Source organism: Argentina silus (assembly GCF_951799395.1).
Source record: "Argentina silus genome assembly, chromosome: 8".
In the NCBI taxonomy this organism is placed as follows: domain Eukaryota; kingdom Metazoa; phylum Chordata; class Actinopteri; order Argentiniformes; family Argentinidae; genus Argentina; species Argentina silus.
Window position 1 is genome coordinate 20,899,877 of NC_139662.1, and position 23,441 is coordinate 20,923,317.

The following is a 23,441-nucleotide window of genomic DNA, read 5'->3' on the forward strand; positions in this document are numbered from 1 at the left end:
AGTCACGCCCTTCTGGGTGTCCGGCGGAATAATGATTGGTTGAAGAATGAAGTCCCAGTGGGATTGATTGGGCGGAATCTACTGTAGCCAGCTGCGGTTGAGCTGCAAAGCCCAGCCTGAGTCCCCAGCATCAGCACCGCACTAAGGTGGCCGGCGGGTCTGCGAATGGCACGGTGGAAACATTAAACCTGGCGAACCACCAAGAAAATTGTGTTACGGTGCTGAGGAAGCCCCCAGTCTGTTGCCAGTAAACGTGCTGGGTTGATTCCCAACCTAAAGGTAGGATGCAGTATCAATCAGCTAACGGGCTAGCCGCTTGCTAGAATATTAATTCACCTAGCTAATCTCGCTAGCTTTGTTAGCGACTAGCAAGTGAGTCCGTCTTTCATTCAGTCGAGACAATAACATAGCTTTAGTTGATGTGATGATGATGATGATGATGTGGAGGAAATGGATTGTTCGCTATCATTTCAGGTATATTGCATTGGCATGATGATTGGTAGCGGTTTGATGTGAGAAAGCTAACGGGACCTACTGTAGTTAGCGTAGCTAGCCAGCTTGGTTTCACAGAGCGAACTGCTGATGCCGCTGCTGCCGCTGTGCAGTATGACGTGACAACTCTTGATCGCATCCTAGCTCAAGGTTGAGTCGAGTATCTTATCTATCTATCTATCCAACTATCTGTCTAGAAAGCTGCGCGTCTGTCTTTCTGCCGCTAACAGAGATTTGGGATTTGACATTCGGCGTAGTTTAAATTCAACATGCCCTCGATTAGCTGGCCAGATTACGCAGAACAGGAAGATGCAGACGCTTACAGAAGTGGCACTTGTATCCTTACTTCGATCACTACTCAACCCATCTGACACTGCCCATGATTTACAGATTCACTTTATTTTTTTTATTATACAGCCTATATGACTACTGGTCTTCTAGCCATCTGTTAGACTCAGCAGAGTACATTGACTGAAAATCACCGATGTTTCTTAGAAGCCATCTGTCGTTCACTGTTACGCTGAACAATTGATCTGCTCGTTAAGAACCTCAGACTCCATCATTCACACACCCTGTCTCCTGTCTTCCTCCTCAGTGGCTGAGTGCTGAGCCATGTGGCTGTCCTGGCCCCTCCTCCCTGCCCTGGTGCTGTTCTCTGTGCTCTCTGTGGTCAGAGTACAGACCGCGCCATGTCAGACCTGCCGGAAACTCACCGACAGCTTCATCAAGGTACTGCCACTCTAGTCCAGACGGCGCCCCTATAGTCAGATATGACATGCTTACGCCCGTCAGATCCTTTCATATCTAAGGTTAGGCAAACATGACGTGGCCAACGGATGAGCGACTAGTGGTCAGTTTGGGATAAGTCATCAGTCTTGGTCTCTCTCTATCGCTGTGACTCCCCCTGTCCCTGTGACTTTCTCTATCCCTGTGACTCTCTCTATCCCTGTGACTCTCTCTATCCCTGTGACTCTTTGTCCCTGTGTCTCTCTCTATCCTTGTGTCTCTCTCTGTGTCTGTGACTGTCTCTGTGACTGTCTCTGTCTGTGACTCTGTCTGTAGTTGTGTGTCATGTCTCTACTCTCTGCCTTTTGGTTTATAGGGCCTGGAGAAAACAGCCAATAAGAATTTTGGGGGCGGGAACACTGCTTGGGAGGAGGAGAAGCTCGCTAAATATTCCCGCAGGTATGAGCGGCCTTACCATTCTCTTTGTATTGAGTTGATGTACCTGATACACCAGACTTATGCCTACATTATATTATAGCTTTTTATGTCCTGGCCAATCCACTAGACTTGTGTCAGATTGAATAATCAATGTACCGTCACCTCTGTTTTGATACAAAAGCTTGTTACCTGATGCCTTTGGCTAGAATCAAGTGCTGATTGAAAATGCCAGTTAGGCCAGAGACGATGTTGACATTTTGGGTCAAGGGTACCACAGTGGCCATAGTTCTGTATCCACAATGTTATTGCACAGTATAACTGTGTGTGTGTGTGCGCGTGTGTGTGTGTGAGAGAAAGAGAGAGAGAGATTTTAAGATCCTTATAGGGTGCATGATTGGGTAATCAGAGTAGGTGGAGGTAGGGTCTATGTGTTTTCACTGTCCTGTCTTCGGGTGAAATGCTCCTCTTCTCACCCCTGTCCCCCTCTTCTCACCCCTGTCTCCCTCTTCTCACCCCTGTCCCTCTCTTCTCACCCCTGTCCCCCTCTTCTCACCCCTGTCCCTCTCTTCTCACCCCTGTCCCTCTCTTCTCACCCCTGTCCCTCTCTTCTCACCCCTGTCCCTCTCTTCTCACCCCTGTCCCTCTCTTCTCACCCCTGTCCCTCTCTTCTCACCCCTGTCCCTCTCTTCTCACCCCTGTCCCCCTCTTCTCACCCCTGTCCCCCTCTTCCTAGTGAGACTCGTCTCCTGGAGATCGTCGAGGCGGCCTGTGAGACCTCCGACTTTGACTGCAACAGACTGCTGGAGCAGATAGAGGACCAAGTGGAGACATGGTGGTTCCACAGGTGTGTGTGTGTGTGTACACGTGCGCTTGTGTGTGTGTACATGGGTGCGCTTGTGTGTGTGTACAGGTGTGCTTTTGTGTGTGTGTGTGTGTACACATGTGCGCTTGTGTGTGTGTACACGTGTGTGTGTGTGTGTGTGTGTGCGTGCGCAAGTGAGTGTGTGACTGTTCTACTCCTCATCACTGACCATGTCATCATTGCCACTCTGTGTGTAGGCAGCAGGAGGCTCCAGACCTGTTTGAGTGGCTGTGTATAGAGGAACTCAGACTCTGTTGTCCCCCAGGACGCTTTGGCCCCGACTGCACAGGTACTGAAAAGACACACACACACACACACACACACACACACACATAGCATATGCATACATGTAGTACAACAGAAAATTATGTTTGTATGCACAGACATTTCTTTTTGCACAGTATACAAACACAATATACATATACAGTACCAGTCAAACGTTTGGACACAAACTTGCCAAGATATAAATATAAAACATATTCTGGTTTGTTTAACACTTTTTTGTTTACTACATAATTCCTACATAATAAGTAGTAAATAATTCCTTCATAGTTTTGATGTCTTCAATATTAATCTACAATGTAGAAAACAATAAAAAAAATAAAGAAAAACCATTGAATGAGAAGGTGTGTCCAAACCTTTGACTGGTACTGTACGTATACATCCCATCATATGCTGAATGCCGCTGCAAGTTATGAGTATGTAGTAAATGTGGAAGGTTCAGACCACTTCCCAACGTCATGATGTGTCCTCGGGCTTCTAACCCTGTGTGTGTGTGTGTTTTCATGCTGCAGAGTGTCCGTCTGGCCCTGGAGGTGTGTGTGGGGGTCTGGGGCGCTGCGAGGGAGAGGGGACGCGTCTGGGAGACGGCGAGTGTGTGTGTGACCCGGGGTATTCTGGTCAGCTGTGTCAGAGCTGTGCAGACGGTTACTACAGGGAGAAGAGCTCCAATCACACCACACCAGCCTGTGCAGGTACCCAATCACACCACACCAGCCTGTGCAGGTACCCAATCACACCACACCAGCGTGTGCAGGTACCCAATCACAGACGGACTAGCCCGTTGTCAACCTACATCACATGTAGTCTGCCTGCTGCTCAGGAATTAATGATTGTGTGTGTGTGTGTGTGTGTGTGTGTGTGTGTGTGTGTGTGTGTGTGTGTGTGTGTGTGTGTGTGTCGTCGGTAGCTTGCTACCACTCCTGTAAAAAGTGTCTCTCGCCAGAGGCCCACAAATGTCTGGACTGCAAACCTGGATGGCTCCTCCATGAAAACAAGTGTGTGGGTAAGTAGGTGTTTGGGTCTATTTGTCTTTTTTGGCCGTCTGTCTGTCTGTCTCTGTGTGTGTGTGAGTGTGTGTGTGAGTGTGTGTGAGTGCACGTGCCTGTGTTTAACTTCTGTCCTGTGCATGTTGTTTCCAGACACTGATGAGTGTGGCACAGAGTTGGCGCGGTGCCCCTCCAACACCTACTGCCACAACACAGATGGCTCTTACGAGTGCAGAGGTAGGCCGTCCCTCTGCTGGCTGTGCTCAGCGTGTGGTCCATATGGTCAATGTGTCTCTCACTGCTCCTGTTTGTGTGGGGTCAGTAGACCCGCGTTGTGAGCCAGGCCTCTGTGTGTTCTCTCTCCGTCTGTCCCAGGCTGTGACCAGGCGTGTGTGGGGTGTATGGGCAGTGGTCCGGCTCGCTGTAGGAAGTGTGCGCGTGGATACAGGCTCAGGGGAGCTAAGTGCCTCGGTGAGGGGATCTGACCGTCTCAGTTTCTGCCTGCGTGCTGAACTGCTCGGGAAAAGCAGTCCAAGTTTCTCACTTTTTTGTTGTCTCTCGTCTCTCATCTCATCTCTCTCTCTCTCTCATCTCTCTCTCTCTCTCTTTGTCTCTCTCTCATCTCTCTTTCTCTCTCTCATATCTCCTCTCTCTCTCTCTCTCTCTCTTTGTCTTTCTCTCTCTCTCATATCTCATCTCTCTCTCTGTCTCTCTCTCATATCTCATATCTCTCTCTCTCTTTCTCTCTCATATCTCATATCTCATCTCTCTCTCTCCTTGTCTCTCTCTTTGTCTCAGATGTGGATGAGTGTAGTGAGCGAGCGATAGCGTGTCCAGGGCTGAATGAAGCCTGTATTAACGAGGAGGGTTCCTTCCACTGTGAATGTGCTGAGGGCTACGTCCGCAGAGACAGCATCTGTGTGGAGAACCAGCCTCCTAGTGAGTAACACTGCCACTGACTATTCCCTGTTTTTATGCTGTACATGTCCTATTGCTGTTTGCCCCCTACTGTTTCATACTGTAAGGTGACCTTGGGTGTCCAGAAAGGCACCAATCAAATAAAATGTATTATAATAATAATAATAATAATAATTACACTCACTACTTTGCATGGCACACTCCCTACCAATATTCACCAGCCTTTACAAATCCCTGTAGGTGGTTCAGAGAAGGGTCTGTTTGACGACTTGACAGATGACGAGGTTCTCGTCCTGCACCAGATGTTCTTCGGCGTCGTGATCTGCGCTCTCGCAACCCTCGCTGCCAAGGGCGACATGGTCTTCACCGCCATCTTCATCGGTGGCGTGGCCGCCATGGCCGGATACTGGCTGTCCGAGAAGGGCGACCGCGTGCTGGACGGATTCCTGAAGGGGCGCTAGCCTATCAGGAGCCAGGGAAATGGGGGGGAAAAGGGAAGGAACTCCTCTAATGCAAGCCAATAAGAGCACGGAAGGGGGGCGGGATGGCGCCCGCCAATCAGGGATGTACTTACTTTGGGTGTTGGGGTGGAGGCGGGGGATCTGAAGAGATGCCTTGAAAGGGCTAGAGATGATTTTGAGCTTCCTGGGTTCTCCACTTTTTAAACGAGGGACAGTGGACAGACGAGGGTTAAACGAAGTTGGAGCTTCGAGAGATCGGTTGGACGACGGAGACTGTAGCCAAGAACCGTGACACTGGAGAGACGGAGGACACTGACCTGTCTGCACTGAGAAGGGAACTAAACTTAAGCCCTTCGCCTCCATGTAGGGGAGGGGGTTAGGGTGGGGTAAGACCACTACTGATTGTTACTTAAGTCATTATGCATTTGTATCTTCTTCTGGGCAAAACGGTTGCTCTATAAATGATGTCTGTCCCCCTCCACACAACCCAAACCTCTTGGAACTCTGCCACTCTTCAACGCATCATCAATGTCCCCTATACGTCATGTTCACCATTTATTTTCTAGAGTGTGAATGGTAGATGGAGGTTAAGATGGAGGTTGAGATGGGATCACGGGCGGTAGGGCATTCAAAACACTATAGACTGCTGCTATGGATCTGCGGGGAGGATGAGGATGAGGAGGGGGGCAGAAATGTCCCCTTGCACCAGTGGAATGTCCCCTCAACTCTGGGATCCGTCCAACGTTAAACCACTGTTCCTTTTCCTCAGTTTAGGACTTTTCACCTGTGTTGTTTTTTGCACAGAGAGATTCTTGTTGTACTGAATGAATGCATGAGATAAGGATGAGCAGTGGAAGGCGACGCTGTACTGTACGTATTTATTATTCTTTGTTTGGCATGAAAGACTGAACTTTAGACTGCTTGTTAAACAACCCTCTTTAAACTATCAGATTAAGCGTTAAGGACCCGTCACAACTGCCTGTTAGACTGAGTATGTGAGAGAGAGTTAAAGGCAGAAGATTTTATTGTTGTTTTTTTTTAGTATTGTTTTGCCTTCAGTTACTTTTAATGTTAGCTTTTTGAAAAATGACTGACATTCTCTCTGTCTTTCATTTGCTTGTGTGTGATCCATCATGTTTCTATTCAAAGGTTATTTTGGGGGTACGATGAAATGCACAACTTAATTCTTTTAAAGCCACTACATGATCAGTTCATATCCCTCCAGCATTTGTTTGTTTGTTTATCTCTTGTCTTTCTGTAGTTTCCACCGTTTATACCGTACACACAAACAAACAAACAGCTAGGTTTTAATAAGGCGTCCATTTTAATTTGCAACATTCCAGATGTTGTGTTGGTGATGATCTCCCTCACAGGGTACTCATGTCTGGAGGTTTCCTAACACCTGCTGCTGGGTGTGTGTTTGTGTGTTGAGCTTTGTCTGCACATCTTTTGAATTATGATCATTATAAAAAAGAATAAACTGAAACATTGTGGGTTGGTGGTTTTATTTCAGTTGTACAATAGCCTGTTTTACCACACAAACATAACACTGACTTGAAAGAACGTAGGTAGGCCTTATGGTATCTCGTCACTTAGTCCTCCAGCAAGGGAAGGAGAGGTGGAACGCAGCATATGTGTGTTGGATCGATGTTTCTAAGCAGGGGAGGTGAGTGGTTCTATATCAGGGTGCCGCTCCAGTTAATGGGGTTATGGCGCAGCAGTTCTCTCTCTCTCAGGGTCTCCAGGGAGCGAGTAAGTGCCCTGTCCCTCCAGCTCTGCTCCATCAGCTACACACACACACACACACACACGAACACACACACACGAACACGAACGAAAGAGGAGGGTACAAGTGAAAATCTCACACTTTTAGCCCTTTCTACTGGCATATTACAGAACATAGGAACAGTCAGGCTTACAGTTCATTGCATCTACCTCAGTGGAATGGTGTGTGTTTGAATTATAAAGTGAGTGACTGTGTCCCCCTCCCCCCTCCCCCCCTCCTCATGCCCTGTGCCGTGATGCAGTTCACCCTCTTGTTTTCATCGCGGTACATGCTCATCGCTCTGCGGTGTTGGATCCTCTGCTCTCTGTCACTGGCCAAAGCAAGGCGATCCACTTCCCGCAAGAACTCCGCCTCTTTCGCCTTACTGGCCGACTGCAGACTCTGCCCCGCCCTTTTTTCCTCCATTTGTCTTATGAGCTGCTCACGTTCCGCCTTCCTGGCAGACAGACAGACAGTTTATTTTTTTTATTTTTTTTATTTTACACAATTGATGCCGTGATCTCTATCATCTGTCATCCTATGATGCACAGTTTCACCTCCCCTCCCGCCCCCCGCAGCGACCAATGTCATTGGTTCATCTGGTGTTGTTCTTATATGAAGTCGAGGGAAGGCACAGTTTCATCACCATAGCTATAGAACAGGTTTATCTTCATGGTCAGCCCACCTATGTATGCCTTTGGTGGTGTCATGTAGACATGATGAATAGGCCTGCGCCTAAATGTGAGTGCCTGCCCTGATCTGTACATTCAAATGGCCTCCTTTACATAGTGTCACGTTTCACTGGCTAGGAAAGCTGATGTGACAATACAGTACGAAACCTGTACAGCATAAACAAACCCACACAGCACTTAGAGGGTGCTTAGTCTTTCAATTTCCCAGTTTCTTCAAGTGATTTGTGGCCAAGTGGGAGATATGGCTACTGGATAAGCCATGTTATGGAAGGGAAGCCATTTTTAATGAGGGATCAAGCTGAGGAACTCTATCCACACACGGTTGGTTATGCCGACTGAACAAGCACGAAGGGTAGTACCACAGGACTAGAATACAGGTTAACGACACTTGACAGGTGAAGATCCTTTTACCTGTACTCCTCTCTCTCAGAGGAGGTGCCGTAGAATGGCTTCCGCCATACCTGGTGATACCTAAAAGATCCCCAAAGGAAAGAAAGGAGTCATTGTTTGTGCTGTGACCCACCATGATCCAGTTACAATGACCCAAAACAAGTCAGGCGCAGCCCACTAGTAGTGGGGATTTGAGTTCTGTCTGACCCAGAACTTTAAAAAAACACCATCAGATTTACCTGTAGTGCTCTTTTCTCTGCATGACCAGCGCCCTCTGGTGGTTGTGGTGATGTACAGAACGGGTCTCCAGGCTGACAGTCCGTTTGCGGACCAGCGGCGGGTGTAGGGGATCCAGTCTAGGGACACTCTGGAACCAGAGGGATGGTAGGAACACTTCATGCCAAGGCAAGCTCACACTATTATTATTAAGAGTAAAACCTCTCAGATTTTGTGCCCACCTGGTTGACTGTCCATGAAGCAGTGGCAGCTGAGATGGTGGGCAGCGTCAGGGGCGTGACCAGAAGGCAGCGGTTCTGGCGGACAGGTGTGGTATGAGGAATGCACACAGGTGTGGCGGGCAGATGAACAGCAGCTGCGGTGATCAGAGACATCAATCAACGGACGGTTCAATCACTGGTTTTAATGGTAACCCATTCAAACCATCTTCAATCAACATAAAACATCAAAGCAGTTCACTTACGAAGTTTCATTCTGCAGTTCCGACTGTGCCTTGGGTTCACCCGACAATGGAGTCCGGTTCTCGCGCATTGAAAAACTTCAAAAGGGTCAATCCCAATTTAATAAACTCTCTCCTTACAAGTTATATTCCAATCACAGTAAAGTTTGATGAAAACACGCAAGATACTCAATAGTTAGAATGAATAAATAGACGCACCTATACATATAGGCATTGAAATAACAAATGCACTCACTTGAATGTTTTGCGGTGGCAACAGTTGCCTTGGGAATCAGGTTACCCCATTGAGAGAAAGCAGGAGCAGAGCGTCACGCTATGCACTGCTGCCCTCCAAAAGAACGTTTATTAGCATGTGAAAAAGGTCCTGGCGAGCCACAGTGCTGTCAGACTATGTCTGTACAGAGCTCGGACACAAAGACACTCAGGAATCACCACTAAACAAAGCAGACATGTTTTGTATTTCAACAGAGGCCATCAAAATCAGTTGACCATCAAAGTCAAATGCAATGGAAGAATCACAATGCAATCACTAGGCTTTTACAACGTCATAAAACAAAAAAAACATTTATTTAATACAGTCATGTCGAGTAACAGTTGTATTTCTCCAGACCATGCTTCTATCCTGAAAGTGCAGGCTTACTATAAAAGGAGCATTAGCCACATAATCTTCAAATATTTTTAAGAGACACTACTAACGTCAGGTTATAAGCTTAATTAACAGGCAAGAACATTCTTCTTCTGATAAAAACAGGTTTGTGTACAAACACACATGATACATTAACTCATCCAGTTCCTCATACTGTAGATTTACACAGTTGCCTCCATTGTTTCCTGGTTTAGATTCCTAAACTTTCATGGTTCTCCCACAGCCAGGCATGGTACTTGTTTAGCTTGTGGTCCTGGGGATGTACCTATGAACAAACAAACGCACGAACGCACGAACACACACACACACACACGGGAGAACCGTTGACAATAGCTACATACAACACCCAAAACTGTCTTTGTATAAATGTTTGCCTACAAGAACAGACATTCACTCACCTTTCTCCACTCCTCCACACAGAAGATCCTGTAGGAGTCATTGCCGTATTTCCCAATCCCATGCAGCTCTATAGGGTAGCGCCACTGCTTAGTTAAGAACTCGTCTGCATGGGAGAGAAGGGAATGGTGAGACAAACCAAAACAAACCATGGTTTATTTGCCAATCATTCATCAATGAATCAATCACTGTTTGGAATGTAGTATTTCTGTACCCCCCCCCCCCCCCCCCCTGCTCTGGACACAGACCTGGCCTTGGGGTGGCTGTGCTGCTGGGTCCAGACCCTGGCAGTGCATAGGTGAGATGACATCATCATCGGGGTATCCTGTCAAACAGCAGACTCACCTGAGAACCTGATGATGATTTTGGCTCTGAGTTCGTACAGGCCGAGAGGCCTCAACAGCTCAGATATGGGCTCCCAGTCTGCCCCGCGGGTCTCCTCTGCAGACGGGTAACGCTCAAAGAACTGCCACAGTACTGGAATGGCCATCTTACCTGGATGGGCAGTTAGGGGAGGGAGGGAGGGAGGGAGGGAGAGAGGGAGAGAGAGAGGCTTGTTATGGTTGATGTTAGGAAACTGCTTGAAAAAGATGTCCACATGCTTGACTGCATGTTATATGTGTGTGTTTGAGCCTTGCAGAAGTGAGAGAGAGTGTGTGTGTGTGTGTGTGTGTTTTGGTCTCACCACTGGTCTTGTTGAGGAAGATGGTGGCCACTAGGAGCTTCCAGGGGTCGTGAAACAGGGTCTCCTGCACCAGGTGAAAGGGGGAGTGAGGGGGGGTCCACTTCTTGAATGCCTTTCTCCTGGGGGGAGAAAGTCCTGCGTTGGGTTAGGGTTAACCCAATGACTATACCAGACTTAGCAATCAACTCCATCTGATAATGCCTTAAGGTTCACTAAGAAGGTTGTAATGACCATTACCATCTCTCAGTGACTTTGCACTGAAATAAGGACTGGTCTTCCGTTTCTCTACCCACACCTTGGACACCTGCTCTGAAGAGAGAGAGAGGGAACAATGAAAACGCAGACATTGAAAGATATGAACACACTGCATCATTTCATCTACCGATGACTGATCGTACAACGCTTAGCAGACCGTACAATGCTGAGGAAGCTGATATAAACATACTGGTCTGGGAATCTTTCACTGGTGTGCAGCGCCCTCCAGTGGTCCCAGGGGATGACAGCAGCTCTTTATCCTGCACCTCTGCCTGCATGTCCCTCTCAGCCTCAGCCTCAGCCTCAGCCTCAGCCTCAGCCTCAGCCTCAGCCTCAGCCTCAGCCTCACATTCAGGCCCATCCCCTCCCTTTCCCTCTCCCTCTCCCTCTCCCTCCACCTCCTCCTCCTCCCCTTCACCCTCACTCTCAGTGGCAGACTGGACAGTCAGGAGTGGGTTGGGCAGCGGTGAGAGAGGAAGTTGCTCCTGTTGGCCAATGGGAGAGTCCTGTGGGTCAGCAGGCGGGGCCAGCCTCAGCAGCTTCTCTCTCAGCAGCCCTTTCCTCTGGGGGCTCTTCTCCATCACGACATCATCAGCTGCTGCCTCAGACCCGACCAGAAGACGCCTCTCAGAGTCACTATCATCATCACCACCGTACCTCCTCGCTGAGGACTGGGTGTCTCTCTCGACGAGGTCCTCACTGGTGTCCGATGGGTTGCCAGTTTCACTGCAAATCCTTGTAGCCTTTTTGTTGTTCCTCCTGGCCAAGGGAGGTTTCTCAGGGGTCTGCTGAGGTGACATGGTGTCTCTGGCTCTGGCTCTCTGTTTGCATGACATAGAGGAAGTGGCTATTTTAGTGTTATGTGGGGGCTGGATAGATATGCTAGCCTCTTCCATCTTCTCCCTCTCCTCCCCTTCGCTGTTTGCCCTCTCCTGTGTCACCTGGCTGGGCAGTGGGGTTGTTGTCACTCTGCCTCTCCTGGTTGTGGTGAAGTCAAAGTGGTCTATGTGTAAATCCCCTCCTCCATCTTTGAGGAGGAAGGCTTGCAGACGCGCCCTGGACCGGAACCTCTGTCCCTGGGGACTACAGACACAGAGAGATCGGTTACCTCATGTGGTACTAATGATCCTACGATCTCACTGATAGTAGTTATCACTTACAACATTCCTCTTAAGGGGAAATATGTGAGGTAGAAACAAAATGTTATTATAGTCTAGTTTTTGGAGGTGTTGAACATTTAACAATAAAGCTTGAGAGACTTATCTCTTGTGAAAAGACTTACTGGGGAGGCCCATGATTTTCATGATTCTGGTTTGCAAGCAAATAATAAACACTTCATGTTCTGTATGAGAGCATTTGACACAAAAAGAAAAACAAACATTGAGTCACCTTGTTATATAGACGTCCATTTTGCCAGCTGTCTTCCCAGTTTTCCTCTGTTTCACTACTCTCACCCAGCCCAGCGGCATTCTAGATGGCTGGCATGACTCCCTCTCCTCCTGTCTGTGTTGCTGGTTCCTAGACCAGTCATCATCTGCACTGGGATCCGTCCCAATGGCCACTGTATTGGGTCCTGCTTGTCTCATTGTTGCAAAGTCTGTGCCAAGAACAGCTACAGTGTCTGTTTCTCCATTAAGGGTAGAGTGTCCATCACAGACTGTGTTGTTTGTGTTGAGATCTGTGTTTTTGAGCCTGGTTGTGACAGTGTCGTCAATGTTCGAGGCACAGGTTGTCGGAGCAGTGAGCTCAGTGTCACAGTCTGTATTAGAGCTAGTTGCCATGGATCAAGAGGCTGAGATCCCCTTGTCAGAGGTTATGCTCGCTCTCTCTCTCTCACCTGGAGCTCTGAGCAAAAAGAAGAAAGGATTTTAACATATTTCATTCTACACCATGACATCAGCATGAGATTGCTGGAATGCAGAACAGCACACACATTTTCAGACATATTCATATCACAAGAATTAGTAACGGTACTCAATTTGAGCAAATGACATATTGTGATCTTTAATTTACATGTTTAAGAAGGTCCAGGAGGATGAGTGAGCAGACGCTTACCTTGAAGATGTCAGCAGCAAGCTTCAACCTCCTTCATTCCGTGCAGGAGTGTGTATGACAATGTTTTGAATCTCAATGTTATGCAGATTGCATTCCCCTTTGTGTGTTCACTTAGCGAACTACAGAGACTGTCTACCGCTAGCTACGTAGCAGCTCCCTCCCTGGCAGTCTTTGTTTACATGCACTGACGTGTACTGGGATGGGTAGAGATCTGTAATCAAGAGATCTGCCATTTCTGCAGCTAGCTCACGTCTAATGTTAAAAATCCAGTTGTCAGAGACTCAGGCTATTTGTAGAATTACCTTACGGCTCGCATACATTCATATGCAGTAAAATCAAGCATATCAAACAGCCCGAGAAGTTTCTTTGGCGTCTTGCTCGTCCACATTTGAGACACATGCGCATTCATTCCGCGAAGGCAGAGGCAGCGGCCGTGGCAGCCAGGAAACAGGACGAGTTTGCGCACAAGCAAGCAGATGCTGCCCTGTAAACAGTCCACGACAATCTCTAGCATCCTCAACCTGTTGAACGACAAAACATAACAGTTGAATTTTTTAATAGCCACAATGAGAGCCGTTCCAACATGGATAGACAAAGTACACGACCGTGACAAAGTTGAACAATGGTAAGATTTCGTTTGCGTGCATTTACGTTTCGAGGATTTAGCACAGATGCTACGCTGTCTGCAGGGAATGTGTGGATAGCAACGGCGGTTACTATGCAAGCTACCGTCAGCGCCAGCGGCTCAGCTAGCTAGCAACTCTGGCGAGCTAGCTAGCTTCTTGTTCGGTTCACCTCAAATGCAAAAGTCTTTATATGAACTGTGTAAGCTACCTCGCTACCCCTGTCACTGTCATGATACAGTAGCTAGATCCTATAGATCTAGCTAGCCTCCCCTAGCAATAATACAGCTAATTGCTAGCTTAATACTATGTATGTGCATCAGAGATTTGAGATGGATGCATAAGAGAAACGTATACTGTGCAAAGCTGTACCTAAAGTCTGTAGCTAACTTGCTTGCTAGTAGACAAAAATAAAAGTGGGAGATTGTGATTTTAATCTCATTTGTATTCTCCTTTATAGTATTTATGACTTTGCCTTCAAACCAGATGGCAGCCAACTTATTGTGGCTGCTGGAAATCGTGTTTTGGTAAGTTTTATAAAATGGGAATGCCTATGTTGCTTTATGACTACTGGGTGTGGAACCATGAATTGAAGATTATTAATAATAGTAATATTGCATCATCACCATCTTCATCACCATCATTACCATCTTCATCACCATCATCATCACCATCTTCATCACCATCTTCTCATTTCAGGTGTATGACACATCAGATGGAACTCTAGTTCAGCCCCTCAAAGGCCACAAGGACACAGTTTACTGTGTGGCCTATGCCAAAGATGGTAAACATGACCTACTCACTCAACAGACTAAAATATACTTTTTCAAAATGGTAACACCTGTCAGCAATGTTGTCTCATGTTATCCTTTTATACTTGTGAAGTGTATTGAGACTTGGGAAATGCACTTTAAATAGAGAATGGTTTGATTTGACTCTCATACTGTGCTGTGCCTCTCTACAGGAAAACGGTTTGCCTCTGGGTCTGCGGACAAGAGCATCATCATCTGGACCTCTAAACTGGAGGGGATTTTGAAATACACGTGAGTGTGTCATCATTACATCACACCTCATTACAAGTACTGTATGTTCTACTGACGGCCCTGTTTGCTCACCCACTGCTTTATACTGACTGTCTCTCTGTAGCCATAATGACTCCATCCAGTGTGTGGCCTACAACCCTGTCACTCACCAGCTGGCCTCCTGCTCCTCGGGGGACTTTGGTGAGTACACTGGCTCTGCGCTTGACATGGTCATACCCACACGGGAGGGGTCAAGATGGAGAAGAAGATGTGTTGTAGGAGATGGGGTTTGTGCATCGCTTGCAGAAGGAAGCAGGGTGAAGATACCTGCTCATTGTTCAATGAGCACGTACTCTCGATTTTCGCCATCACTTCCGGAGTGCCACACAGATGCAGAGAGATCGAGGCAGACAGAGAAACCTCTGCTATTGTAAGAGCACCAAGCATCTCTATGATTTGTTTTTCATTTCTGTAGGTCTGTGGTCCCCTGAACAGAAATCTGTATCAAAGCATAAAGTCAGCAGCAAGATAACATGTTGTGGGTGAGTTTGTCATGAACTTTTAATGCCATGTCTGTGCTCTTTTGATAGTCTCTGATCAGCTCACATCACATATTCATATCCTTTTCAAAGCTCTCACAATTCAATGGCACAGATAAAGCATTGTAACCATGTGATGCTGGACAAATCATACCCATTCATTTTTTTGGTCACTTCTGGGTTTAACGCTAGCCCACTGTATCGTACCTGGGATTAACTGTTTGATTTGAACCACAGGTGGACGAATGACGGTCAGTACCTGGCCCTGGGCATGATGAACGGGGTGGTGAGCATCAGGAACAAGAACGGGGAGGAGAAGGTCAAGATTGAGCGTCCAGGAGGCTCCTCTTCTCCCATCTGGTCCATCGCCTGGAACCCCTCAAAGTTAGTCTTTTTAAGCCCCCTGTATCATAACACATAATGGGTTGCATTTATTAATTAGCACTTCTCAGGAGGCATTTGAAATGTGAAAGGTGAAAAAAAAAAAACACGAGTTGGCCACCAGGTGTCAGTGTTTGACTAGGCAGGCTCTCACAGGGACTGGTGTAAGTGGATGCCCTTCTGTGAGGTGGAGGATGACAATGCTGTGGATGAGAGCAGCCTGTTGGAGCAGCTGTGTCTGCTCTCCGACGCCCCCTACAGCCAGAGCAGGCAGAGCAGCAGCAGCAGCTGCAGCAGCAGAGTAGAGCATCTGGGCAGGCAGCTGGAGAGAGAGAGGCAGGCAGAGAGAGCAGGAGAGGCAGACAGGTCTGGGGGAGAGGAGGCAGGGGGGCCACTGCTGGAGGAAGGGCTCTCGTACCCAGGCCACTGCAGCCCACTCAGGTATGGAAGGGAGGAGAGGATTAATAGAAGGGAAAGGGAAAGGGAAAAACAGAAGTAAAGGATGAAAATAACTTTTGAACTAGAATCAACTAGATTCTAGACATTTGGAGGCCACTTGGGTACAGGGATCTCACCTCCTACCGTCCCAGTAGAAAGTAGAAAGAATGTAATGTGTTGTCAGTCCTTTGAAATTGAGACACCTTTACCCCTGTGTTCGTTTGACCCTCCCAGGGATGAGCACAATGACATCCTGGCAGTGGCAGACTGGGGCCAGAAGCTGTCCTTCTACCAGCTCAGTGGAAAGCAGGTGTGTAATACAACACTACAGTATGTCTTAAGGCCACAGCATTTATTTCAGTCAAGTGTCGGCATTCATGCATAAATCAACATTTAAAAAAAAAGTTTTTTTACTTTTAATCAATAAATTGATACTTAAAATGCAATGGCTGAAGCAACAGAACAGCAACAGATTATGTGTTGCAACAGCCATGGCCATTACAACAGCCCAGCTCATGACCACGAGGTACGAGGCCCAACTGCCAACTTAGCAACCAGCGGCTGTACAAAGAAACTCCAGTGGCCTGCGCACTCGATCACTCCTTCCCGTTGCTACGGCAACCAGCAAGGATAACACGTAAACCGCTTAAAGAGCCTGCTGTCCAAATCATAATGTAATGATAACACTTCACTAGACCTTTTAAGACCTGCATTTCCTGTTGCAATGGGGCTGTCAGCCATTATTGAAACCATAACACTCCACTGGAAACGATCCTGTTCAGCGTTTAATAACGACCCCCTCCACTGCCCCCCTTCCTCCCCTATTGCCCTGGGGTAAACCCGTAATTATAGACAGATATGAACAGTTCATTACCCTGCCGTGAAACCTTAGGTTCATACGTTGTCACTGGGCTGTTTATCTGTTTAAGTGAACATGCTGTTTTGATTGCTGTGCTTGGAATAGTCTAACAATAAAAAAATAAAAAAAAGGGTGGTTGTCAAAAAGTGTTTTATTTCAGGGCAAAAGAATGGACTGTCAGGCGGCTCTTTAGCAGGGTGAGGAGAAACAGATGCGCAGAGTCAGGGAGCAGATATGACGTTGCGCAAATGGACTTCAAATGCAAGCACAATAGAGCCTATTTAGAAAAGAGACTTTTTGTACTTTTTTCCCCCCTCCAATCTTTATGGTCAGGCGCTCAAGGGAATGGCTAAATGGACACTAGGCTTTGATGTGTGTCGGGCAGGCCCAGTCTGGAGAAAGTGTGGTTCAAAGACTATGAATATGAGAGAGGCTTCCTTTGTTTTATTGGCTTCTTCTCTGTGCTTCTTTCAGATTGGTAAGGACAGAACTCTGACCTATGACCCGTGCTGCGTCAGCTACTTTTCCAAAGGCGAGTACATCGTCATGGGCGGCTCTGACAAGCAGGCCTCTCTCTACACCAAAGATGGGGTGCGGCTCGGCACCATAGGAGAGCAGAACTCCTGGGTGTGGACATGCAGAGTCAAACCCGACTCCAACTATGTGGTGGGTCACTGTGCTGTGGAGGCATCTCCACAGAAAACCCGTCTCTTCAGGCTACATCTTAACAGTCCTTCCTAAGACCTCTTCACCCCCACTACCCTCCCTGTACTAACCCTAACCCCAACCCTTGAGACCTCTTCACCCCCACTTCCCCCCTGTACAAGTTCTCTCCTGTTAATAAATAATAATAAAAATAAAAATAAAAATAAATATATGCCTTCAATGCTGGCATTACGACTGCCAATGGCCCCTGGTGTGAGCATTACTGTTGGATAGATGATTCACTTACTTAAACAAATGTATTTGTTGTCAGTCGCTTTGGATGAAGGCGTCTGCTAAATGCCATGAATGTAAATGTAAATGAGGCACCAGTCCTGTATGGGAGGAGGTCAAATCAGGCCCCTATAGAGTTCTGCTCCATTTCTAGAAACCCTAAGTTGGTGACAAGTGTGTGTGCGGTGTGCGTGGGCGTGTGTGTGTGTGTGTGTGTGTGTGCGTGGGCGTGTGTGTCTGTGTGCGGTGTGTGTGTGTGTGTGTGCGGTGTGCGTGGGCGTGTGTGTCTGTGTGCGGTGTGCGTGGGCGTGTGTGTGTGTGTGTGCGGTGTGCGTGGGCGTGTGTGTGTGTGTGCGGTGTGCGTGGGCATGTGTGTCTGTGTGCGGTGTGAACTGAACTGTATCAGAAGGCTGTGATGTAAAACAGCGATGGCAAGTTGTGAGACTTGTGGTGAAAAGTCTGACGTAAAAGCTGGAAATAATATCATCCTGTCACATCAAGTGTTGATTTGACTTTTTTTTTTTTTTAACAGCTGAGATACTGTATTCAGAAATTGAGACGCGTGAGCTGTATTTAGCTTTGAGGAAAAAGTACAGTATCTGTAATCATATGCCAACGTAATCTCTGTAACTTCCTTCTCTTTGACTATACTTAAAGGTCCAGTATGTAACATTCAAGCTTTCTAAAAGCTTCCTAAGGGTTGTTATGACTATGTTTAATTGGTAGTGATCGGGGAATGAGATCCCTTGAAATAAATATTTCATTTATGAACGCTATTTTGGTCAGGAAAATGGAGTGTCCTACCCTACATATAAATATATAAACAGGTTTTTACTGCCAGGGGTGCTCTAGGGGAGGGGCCAGGGGTGTTCTAGGGGAGGGGCCAGGGGTGTTCTAGGGGAGGGGCCAGGGGTGTTCTAGGGGAGGGGCCAGGGGTGTTCTAGGGGAGGGGCCAGGGGTGTTCTCGGGGAGGGGCCTGGGGTGTTCTAGGGGAGGGGCCAGGGGTGTTCTCGGGGAGTGCACTCACCAATTTTCGCTATTCTGTCTCTGGTGGCTGCCTCTTCAAATCGTACCAAAACAAAACAGCTAATGTCCGACACTGCAAGTCCATTATTATTATTATTATTATTATTATTAGTAGTAGTAGTAGTAGTAGTAGTAGTAGTAGTATTATTATTATTATTAGGGAGGATGTTGTTGTTTGGAACTGCGATTTTCCGTCAAACTTACACCCTGCTCCTTTAACGAACAGTGATGACGCATGCGTTATGAGAGGGTATCAGGTGCTGGCGTTGTTCCATTGTGTGAGATGGGGCCCTAACAACAGGAACACTGCCTCTCTCAGTCTTTTCTGGGAAGTGTTAATGGGATACACTGATACATGTTGTCACTGTGTTCGCTCCTCTCCGTAGGTGTTGGGCTGCCAGGATGGAACCATAGCTTTCTTCCAGCTGATCTTCAGCACGGTCCACGGGCTCTACAAAGACCGCTACGCTTACAGGGAAAGCATGACCGATGTCATTGTCCAGCACCTCATCACTGAGCAGAAAGGTGAACTCGCTTCTGAACAGAGGACTCAGAGAACCGCCCTCATAAAATCACAGCGTGTTTTACAGATCCGATGGAAGCTCATCTACGCCCATTGGAAGTCTTTCTTCATACCCTTAAACCTGTCATGTCCCTCGGGACCTGTAGACTAATGACCACTGTGATCGAGGTTCTTGTTGGTTGTTCTTAGACTGGGCTTAGATGCCCTGTGCTCACTGTGCTCTCTCCCCCCTCCTCCCTCCCTCCCCCCCTCCCCCCCTCCCTCCTCCTTCCTCTCCATCCCCAGTGAGGATCAAGTGCAGAGAGCTGGTGAAGAAGATCGCCATCTACAGGAACCGCCTGGCCATCCAGCTGCCTGAGAAGATCCTCGTCTACGAGCTGTACTCGGACGACTCCTCCGACATGCACTACCGCATCAAGGAGAAGATCTGCAGGAAGTTTGAATGCAACCTGCTGGTGGTCTGTTCTCAGCACATCATCCTATGCCAGGTGGGGCCCGGGTCCAGTTCAGACATTTACATTTACGTTTATGGCATTTATCCAAAGCAACTTAAGTAAGTGAATCATCTATCCAACAGTCATCATAAGACAAAGTAATCAATGCTCACACCAGGGGCCATAGGCAGTCACAATGCTGTAGGCACGTAATGCAGACTACCCCTGTAGTTGATGTACAATAATACAGTATATAATAATAATATATGCCATTTAGCTGACGCTCTAGTCCAAAGCGACTCATTGCAGCGAGTGCATACATTTTTCAGTATATATGATCCCAATACCTGGGATCCTCCCTGTCTCCCATATTTGGCTTTGTAACAGAATACATTCTACAACCTGTGGGATCTGCTGTAGTAGCTATGCGGTGCCCTACTATGAGTTATTTATAACGGGGACATTCTATTTGTGCACAGAGACTTCACATCATGAGAAATATTTCACTTCTTCCCCCCCCCCCCCCCGGGATTTTCTCAAGTACTTGGTGATAAACAACTTTTTCCCTACGTGCCATACCCACCAAGAACTATTTTGAACCGAATCACAGTGACCTGCGGCGACATCGTCCCATGTAAATTACGCTAATGCACCGTTGACAGATTTTGAAAGAGCCCTGTGGAGACGTTAGCGTGCTATTAACATGATGGAAACACGCTGAAATAGCGGTTAGCGCGGCGCTGCTACTCCAAACGCCCCCAGAGAGAGGTCAGAGAGGACCCAGTGGCTCTCCAGATGTTACTGCCTCTACTGTAAAAGGCTCCAGCTGTGTCGGTGCTGTTCATCTCGGGGGTCTGTCTGTCTGTCTCTCTCCCCCCCCCCTCAGTCAGTCCTCAGGCCCAGACAGCGTAAGTGAGACAGAGAGGAGCAAGAGGGCACGACCACAGTCTGTGAAAGCGCGGTGTCTCTGGTGGTTTCACTCTGCTTCGTGTCTCTGGGGTTTGACAGAGAGGGAAAGAGGGAAAGAGGGGGGGGGGAGCTGCAGCAGCAGCAGCTATAACACACTTGTTATTTCCCCGTTTAGTCTGTGCCTGTGACAGAGGTGCTTTAGATCAGGCTCTAATTCCCCTCCTACAGCTTCATGCCTCGCTGGTTTTTTCTCCTCTGACAGGGCTGCTTGTCTGTGTCCAATCAAACCCCCGAACTTCAACTGCGTTTCTCACACGTCGCGTTTTCACACACACTTCACAAGACGAGGTGGTAAGAGGAGAGAGACACATTTGAGAGCAGATAAAAAAATACAATTAAAGTAATTCTTTAAAAAAAAAATGAAAATGTTTTATTATATTATATTTTTCATTTTATTGGTTAGAGATGGTGAAGAAAGACAGGAAAGTAAGGAGGAGAGGGTCTGTCAGCAGGACATGGACTGGATTCGGTTCCATGCCGACATGGGCATATGCGTGCACTGTAGGCCATGATGCTAGACCGCTGGACCACCCCAGGCCACAGCACAATTAAAGTTAATCAAATGAATACTCTCAGCCCACGCTAAAAACCCAGATGACAGTACAGTATCGTGCCTGTGTTTAATTTCTCGTGCAATTAAACGATATCGTGCCTGTGTTTAATGAGCTGTGTTTGACTTCTTTGTCGGGCTCTGTTCTGCTCTTGCAGGAGAAGAGGCTCCAGTGCCTGTCCTTCACCAGCATAAAGGAGAAGGAGTGGCTGATGGAGTCTCTGATTCGCTACATCAAAGTGATTGGCGGCCCGCCGGGCAGAGAGGGTCTGCTGGTGGGGTTGAAGAATGGAGCGGTGAGTGTCTCTCGGAACCTTAACCCAATGTTTACCTTTACCCGGCACTTAACATTCTAGTTGTTTCTTTCATCATTTTGTACGGTCATAGAGACGCAAACATTCCGGGCGCTTAGTGGCGTAGCAAACTAATGCGCAGACCACGTAATCGCAAGGTTCCTGGTTCGATTCCGACCCTCGACCTATCTTGCATGTCACCCCTCCTCTCTCTCACCCATCCTTCCTATCAGTCTCTACTGTCTCTATGCCAATAAAGCAGAAATGCCCTTAAAAAACCCCCAACATATTTAGATGTTTAGTCTGAATGCCCTATTTGACTAATTTCTGCTTAGAAACCAGAGCCAAACTAAACTGCTTATAACATTAGAAACATAAAGAATTATGGTCCCGTCCAGCTTAAGAGGTTCATATTGTCAGCTGGCATTAGACTCTCACTCTATTAGGCTCTCACTGTTTCTGATCCTGGTGTTTTATCTGCAGATTCTGAAGATCTTTGTGGACAACCCGTTTGCCATCACGCTGCTGAAGCAGTCCACGTCTGTTCGCTGCTTGGACATGAGCACCTCCCGCAGCAAGCTGGCCGTGGTTGACGAACACAACACCTGCCTGGTCTACGACATCAATACCAAGGAGCTGCTCTTCCAGGTCAGGGGGTCAGGGGGTCAGGGGTTAGGGCTCAAGGATTAAGAGCTTAGTGGGGGTCGGTTCATGTTTCCTTTGTGTAACCCCCACCCGGGCTGTCGAATTGCTAGCTTTTTTTTCGATGACGTAGCTGGTTTACATCCGGTATTTGAGGAGACGGTCACACGTGTTGGCAGGTCAGAGGTCGCACAAGTTTGAGACTCGGTAGGAGCAACTTGAATGGGGGGCGACTGTTTGAAACAACATTGTCCCCCCCCCTGTTCTCAACCCCCCCCCCACCCTTTTGCCCTCTAGGAGCCCAATGCGAACAGCGTAGCCTGGAACACCCAGTGTGAGGACATGCTGTGTTTCTCCGGGAGCGGCTACCTCAACATCAAGGCCAGCAACTTCCCCGTGCACCAGCAGAAGCTGCAGGGCTTCGTGGTGGGCTACAACGGCTCCAAGATCTTCTGTCTGCACGTCTACTCCATGTCCGCCGTGGAGGTGCCTCAGGTGGGCGTGTCCCCAGCCGAGTCAGCAGTCATCGGTTGAGTCGTGAAAAATGTCTTCGGTCTTGCGGGCTGGTTTTTGTGATACTCGTTAGCATTCGATGTTGGTTTGCCTAAGTTGTGGCGCGGTTGCCGTTGTTTTGTCGTAGGCTGGTTTATTCATTGTTTTGTGTTTTTTAGTGTTTGTGTTTTCTTAGGCTGGTTAATTGATTGTTTGTTTCCCCCTCCTCCCTTCTGTCCAGTCTGCTCCTATGTACCAGTACCTGGAGAGGAAGATGTTTAAGGAGGCCTACCAGATCGCCTGTCTGGGGGTGACTGACAGTGACTGGAGGGACCTGGCCACTGACGCCCTGGAGGGGCTGGACTTTGACACAGCTAAGAAGGTCAGACACACACACACACACACACACACACACACACACACACACACACACACAAGAGCCAGTGACTGCCATGCTCCTGTCCAGCACTAGATGGTGCCGCCTGATGCCCTTACGACTGTGTGGAGAGGAAAGCAGGGCTGGAAAATATGATGAGAGAGGATGCTGCAAATAGCTCCTTCATGTGTCTCGTGTCTCTGTCTCCTCCCAGGCCTTCATCCGAGTGAGAGACCTCCGCTACCTGGAGCTCATCAACAGCATTGAGGTACAGCAACCTCCCCGGACACGAACTAAGTGTCAGTACTGATTGTATTACTCCCAAGTGTCAGTACTGATTGTATTACTCCCAAGTTCAAAGCGTTTGTCACTATATAAAAAGAATAAGCAGAGCAAACTGAGCTTTGATCGGGACAGGGTGGAACACAGTAGATTTACTGGCGGGCCAGAGACGGCCAGAGCCGGCCAGAGCTGGCCCCGACATCAAAGGGAGACAATAGGCACGCATTACCCTCATTAAGCATTTAATTACTGGGCTTTCTTCTGGCCCTCACTTCAAACCACGGCATCAGGGAGTGGCCTACCTCCCATA

General features: G+C 47.8%; 4 protein-coding genes across 5 annotated transcripts in view; 2 read left to right on the forward strand and 2 right to left on the reverse strand.

Moving 5' to 3' along the window:
- The first annotated feature begins 138 nt into the window (after positions 1–138).
- Positions 139–6,377, forward strand: creld1b (cysteine-rich with EGF-like domains 1b). 2 transcript variants are annotated; one of them, XM_083675592.1, is made up of 11 exons: positions 139–279; positions 1,088–1,221; positions 1,595–1,677; positions 2,390–2,500; positions 2,716–2,807; positions 3,313–3,492; positions 3,708–3,803; positions 3,940–4,023; positions 4,162–4,257; positions 4,585–4,725; positions 4,945–6,377. In XM_083675592.1, exons 2-11 carry the CDS (start codon positions 1,105–1,107, stop codon positions 5,163–5,165), a joined length of 1,221 nt encoding a protein of 406 aa, XP_083531718.1. In that variant the 5' UTR covers positions 139–279; positions 1,088–1,104; the 3' UTR covers positions 5,166–6,377. The 2 variants fall into 2 exon arrangements, with proteins under 2 accessions (XP_083531718.1, XP_083531719.1); XM_083675593.1 differs by having other exon boundaries at positions 4,926–5,117.
- A 148-nt stretch (positions 6,378–6,525) lies between these two features.
- LOC310808606 (uncharacterized protein) lies at positions 6,526–8,934 on the reverse strand. Its single transcript, XM_083675594.1, has 6 exons — positions 8,713–8,934; positions 8,471–8,604; positions 8,252–8,379; positions 8,034–8,093; positions 7,198–7,387; positions 6,526–6,952 (listed from the first exon to the last, which is right to left on the reverse strand). The coding sequence occupies exons 1-6, from the start codon at positions 8,720–8,722 to the stop codon at positions 6,842–6,844; spliced, it is 633 nt and encodes a 210-aa protein (XP_083531720.1). The 5' UTR covers positions 8,723–8,934; the 3' UTR covers positions 6,526–6,841.
- Positions 8,713–13,105, reverse strand: mbd4 (methyl-CpG binding domain protein 4). The gene is made up of 10 exons (XM_083674771.1): positions 12,747–13,105; positions 12,081–12,536; positions 11,116–11,774; positions 10,882–11,034; positions 10,674–10,745; positions 10,437–10,571; positions 10,097–10,246; positions 9,754–9,857; positions 8,945–9,620; positions 8,713–8,787 (listed from the first exon to the last, which is right to left on the reverse strand). The coding sequence occupies exons 2-9, from the start codon at positions 12,470–12,472 to the stop codon at positions 9,546–9,548; spliced, it is 1,740 nt and encodes a 579-aa protein (XP_083530897.1). The 5' UTR covers positions 12,473–12,536; positions 12,747–13,105; the 3' UTR covers positions 8,713–8,787; positions 8,945–9,545.
- Positions 13,106–13,245: 140 nt separating this feature from the next.
- The window catches only part of ift122 (intraflagellar transport 122 homolog (Chlamydomonas)), a 26,101-nt gene continuing 15,905 nt past the window's right edge, over positions 13,246–23,441 (forward strand). The window contains exons 1-16 of the mRNA XM_083674899.1: positions 13,246–13,371; positions 13,830–13,896; positions 14,069–14,153; positions 14,334–14,412; positions 14,516–14,592; positions 14,867–14,933; positions 15,168–15,314; positions 15,984–16,059; positions 17,083–17,274; positions 18,957–19,095; positions 19,379–19,581; positions 21,205–21,342; positions 21,823–21,987; positions 22,279–22,476; positions 22,715–22,855; positions 23,064–23,117. Of these exons, the coding sequence (XP_083531025.1) occupies positions 13,313–13,371; positions 13,830–13,896; positions 14,069–14,153; positions 14,334–14,412; positions 14,516–14,592; positions 14,867–14,933; positions 15,168–15,314; positions 15,984–16,059; positions 17,083–17,274; positions 18,957–19,095; positions 19,379–19,581; positions 21,205–21,342; positions 21,823–21,987; positions 22,279–22,476; positions 22,715–22,855; positions 23,064–23,117 (1,887 nt within the window). The 5' untranslated portion in view covers positions 13,246–13,312. The remainder of the gene's footprint in view (positions 13,372–13,829; positions 13,897–14,068; positions 14,154–14,333; positions 14,413–14,515; positions 14,593–14,866; positions 14,934–15,167; positions 15,315–15,983; positions 16,060–17,082; positions 17,275–18,956; positions 19,096–19,378; positions 19,582–21,204; positions 21,343–21,822; positions 21,988–22,278; positions 22,477–22,714; positions 22,856–23,063; positions 23,118–23,441) is intronic.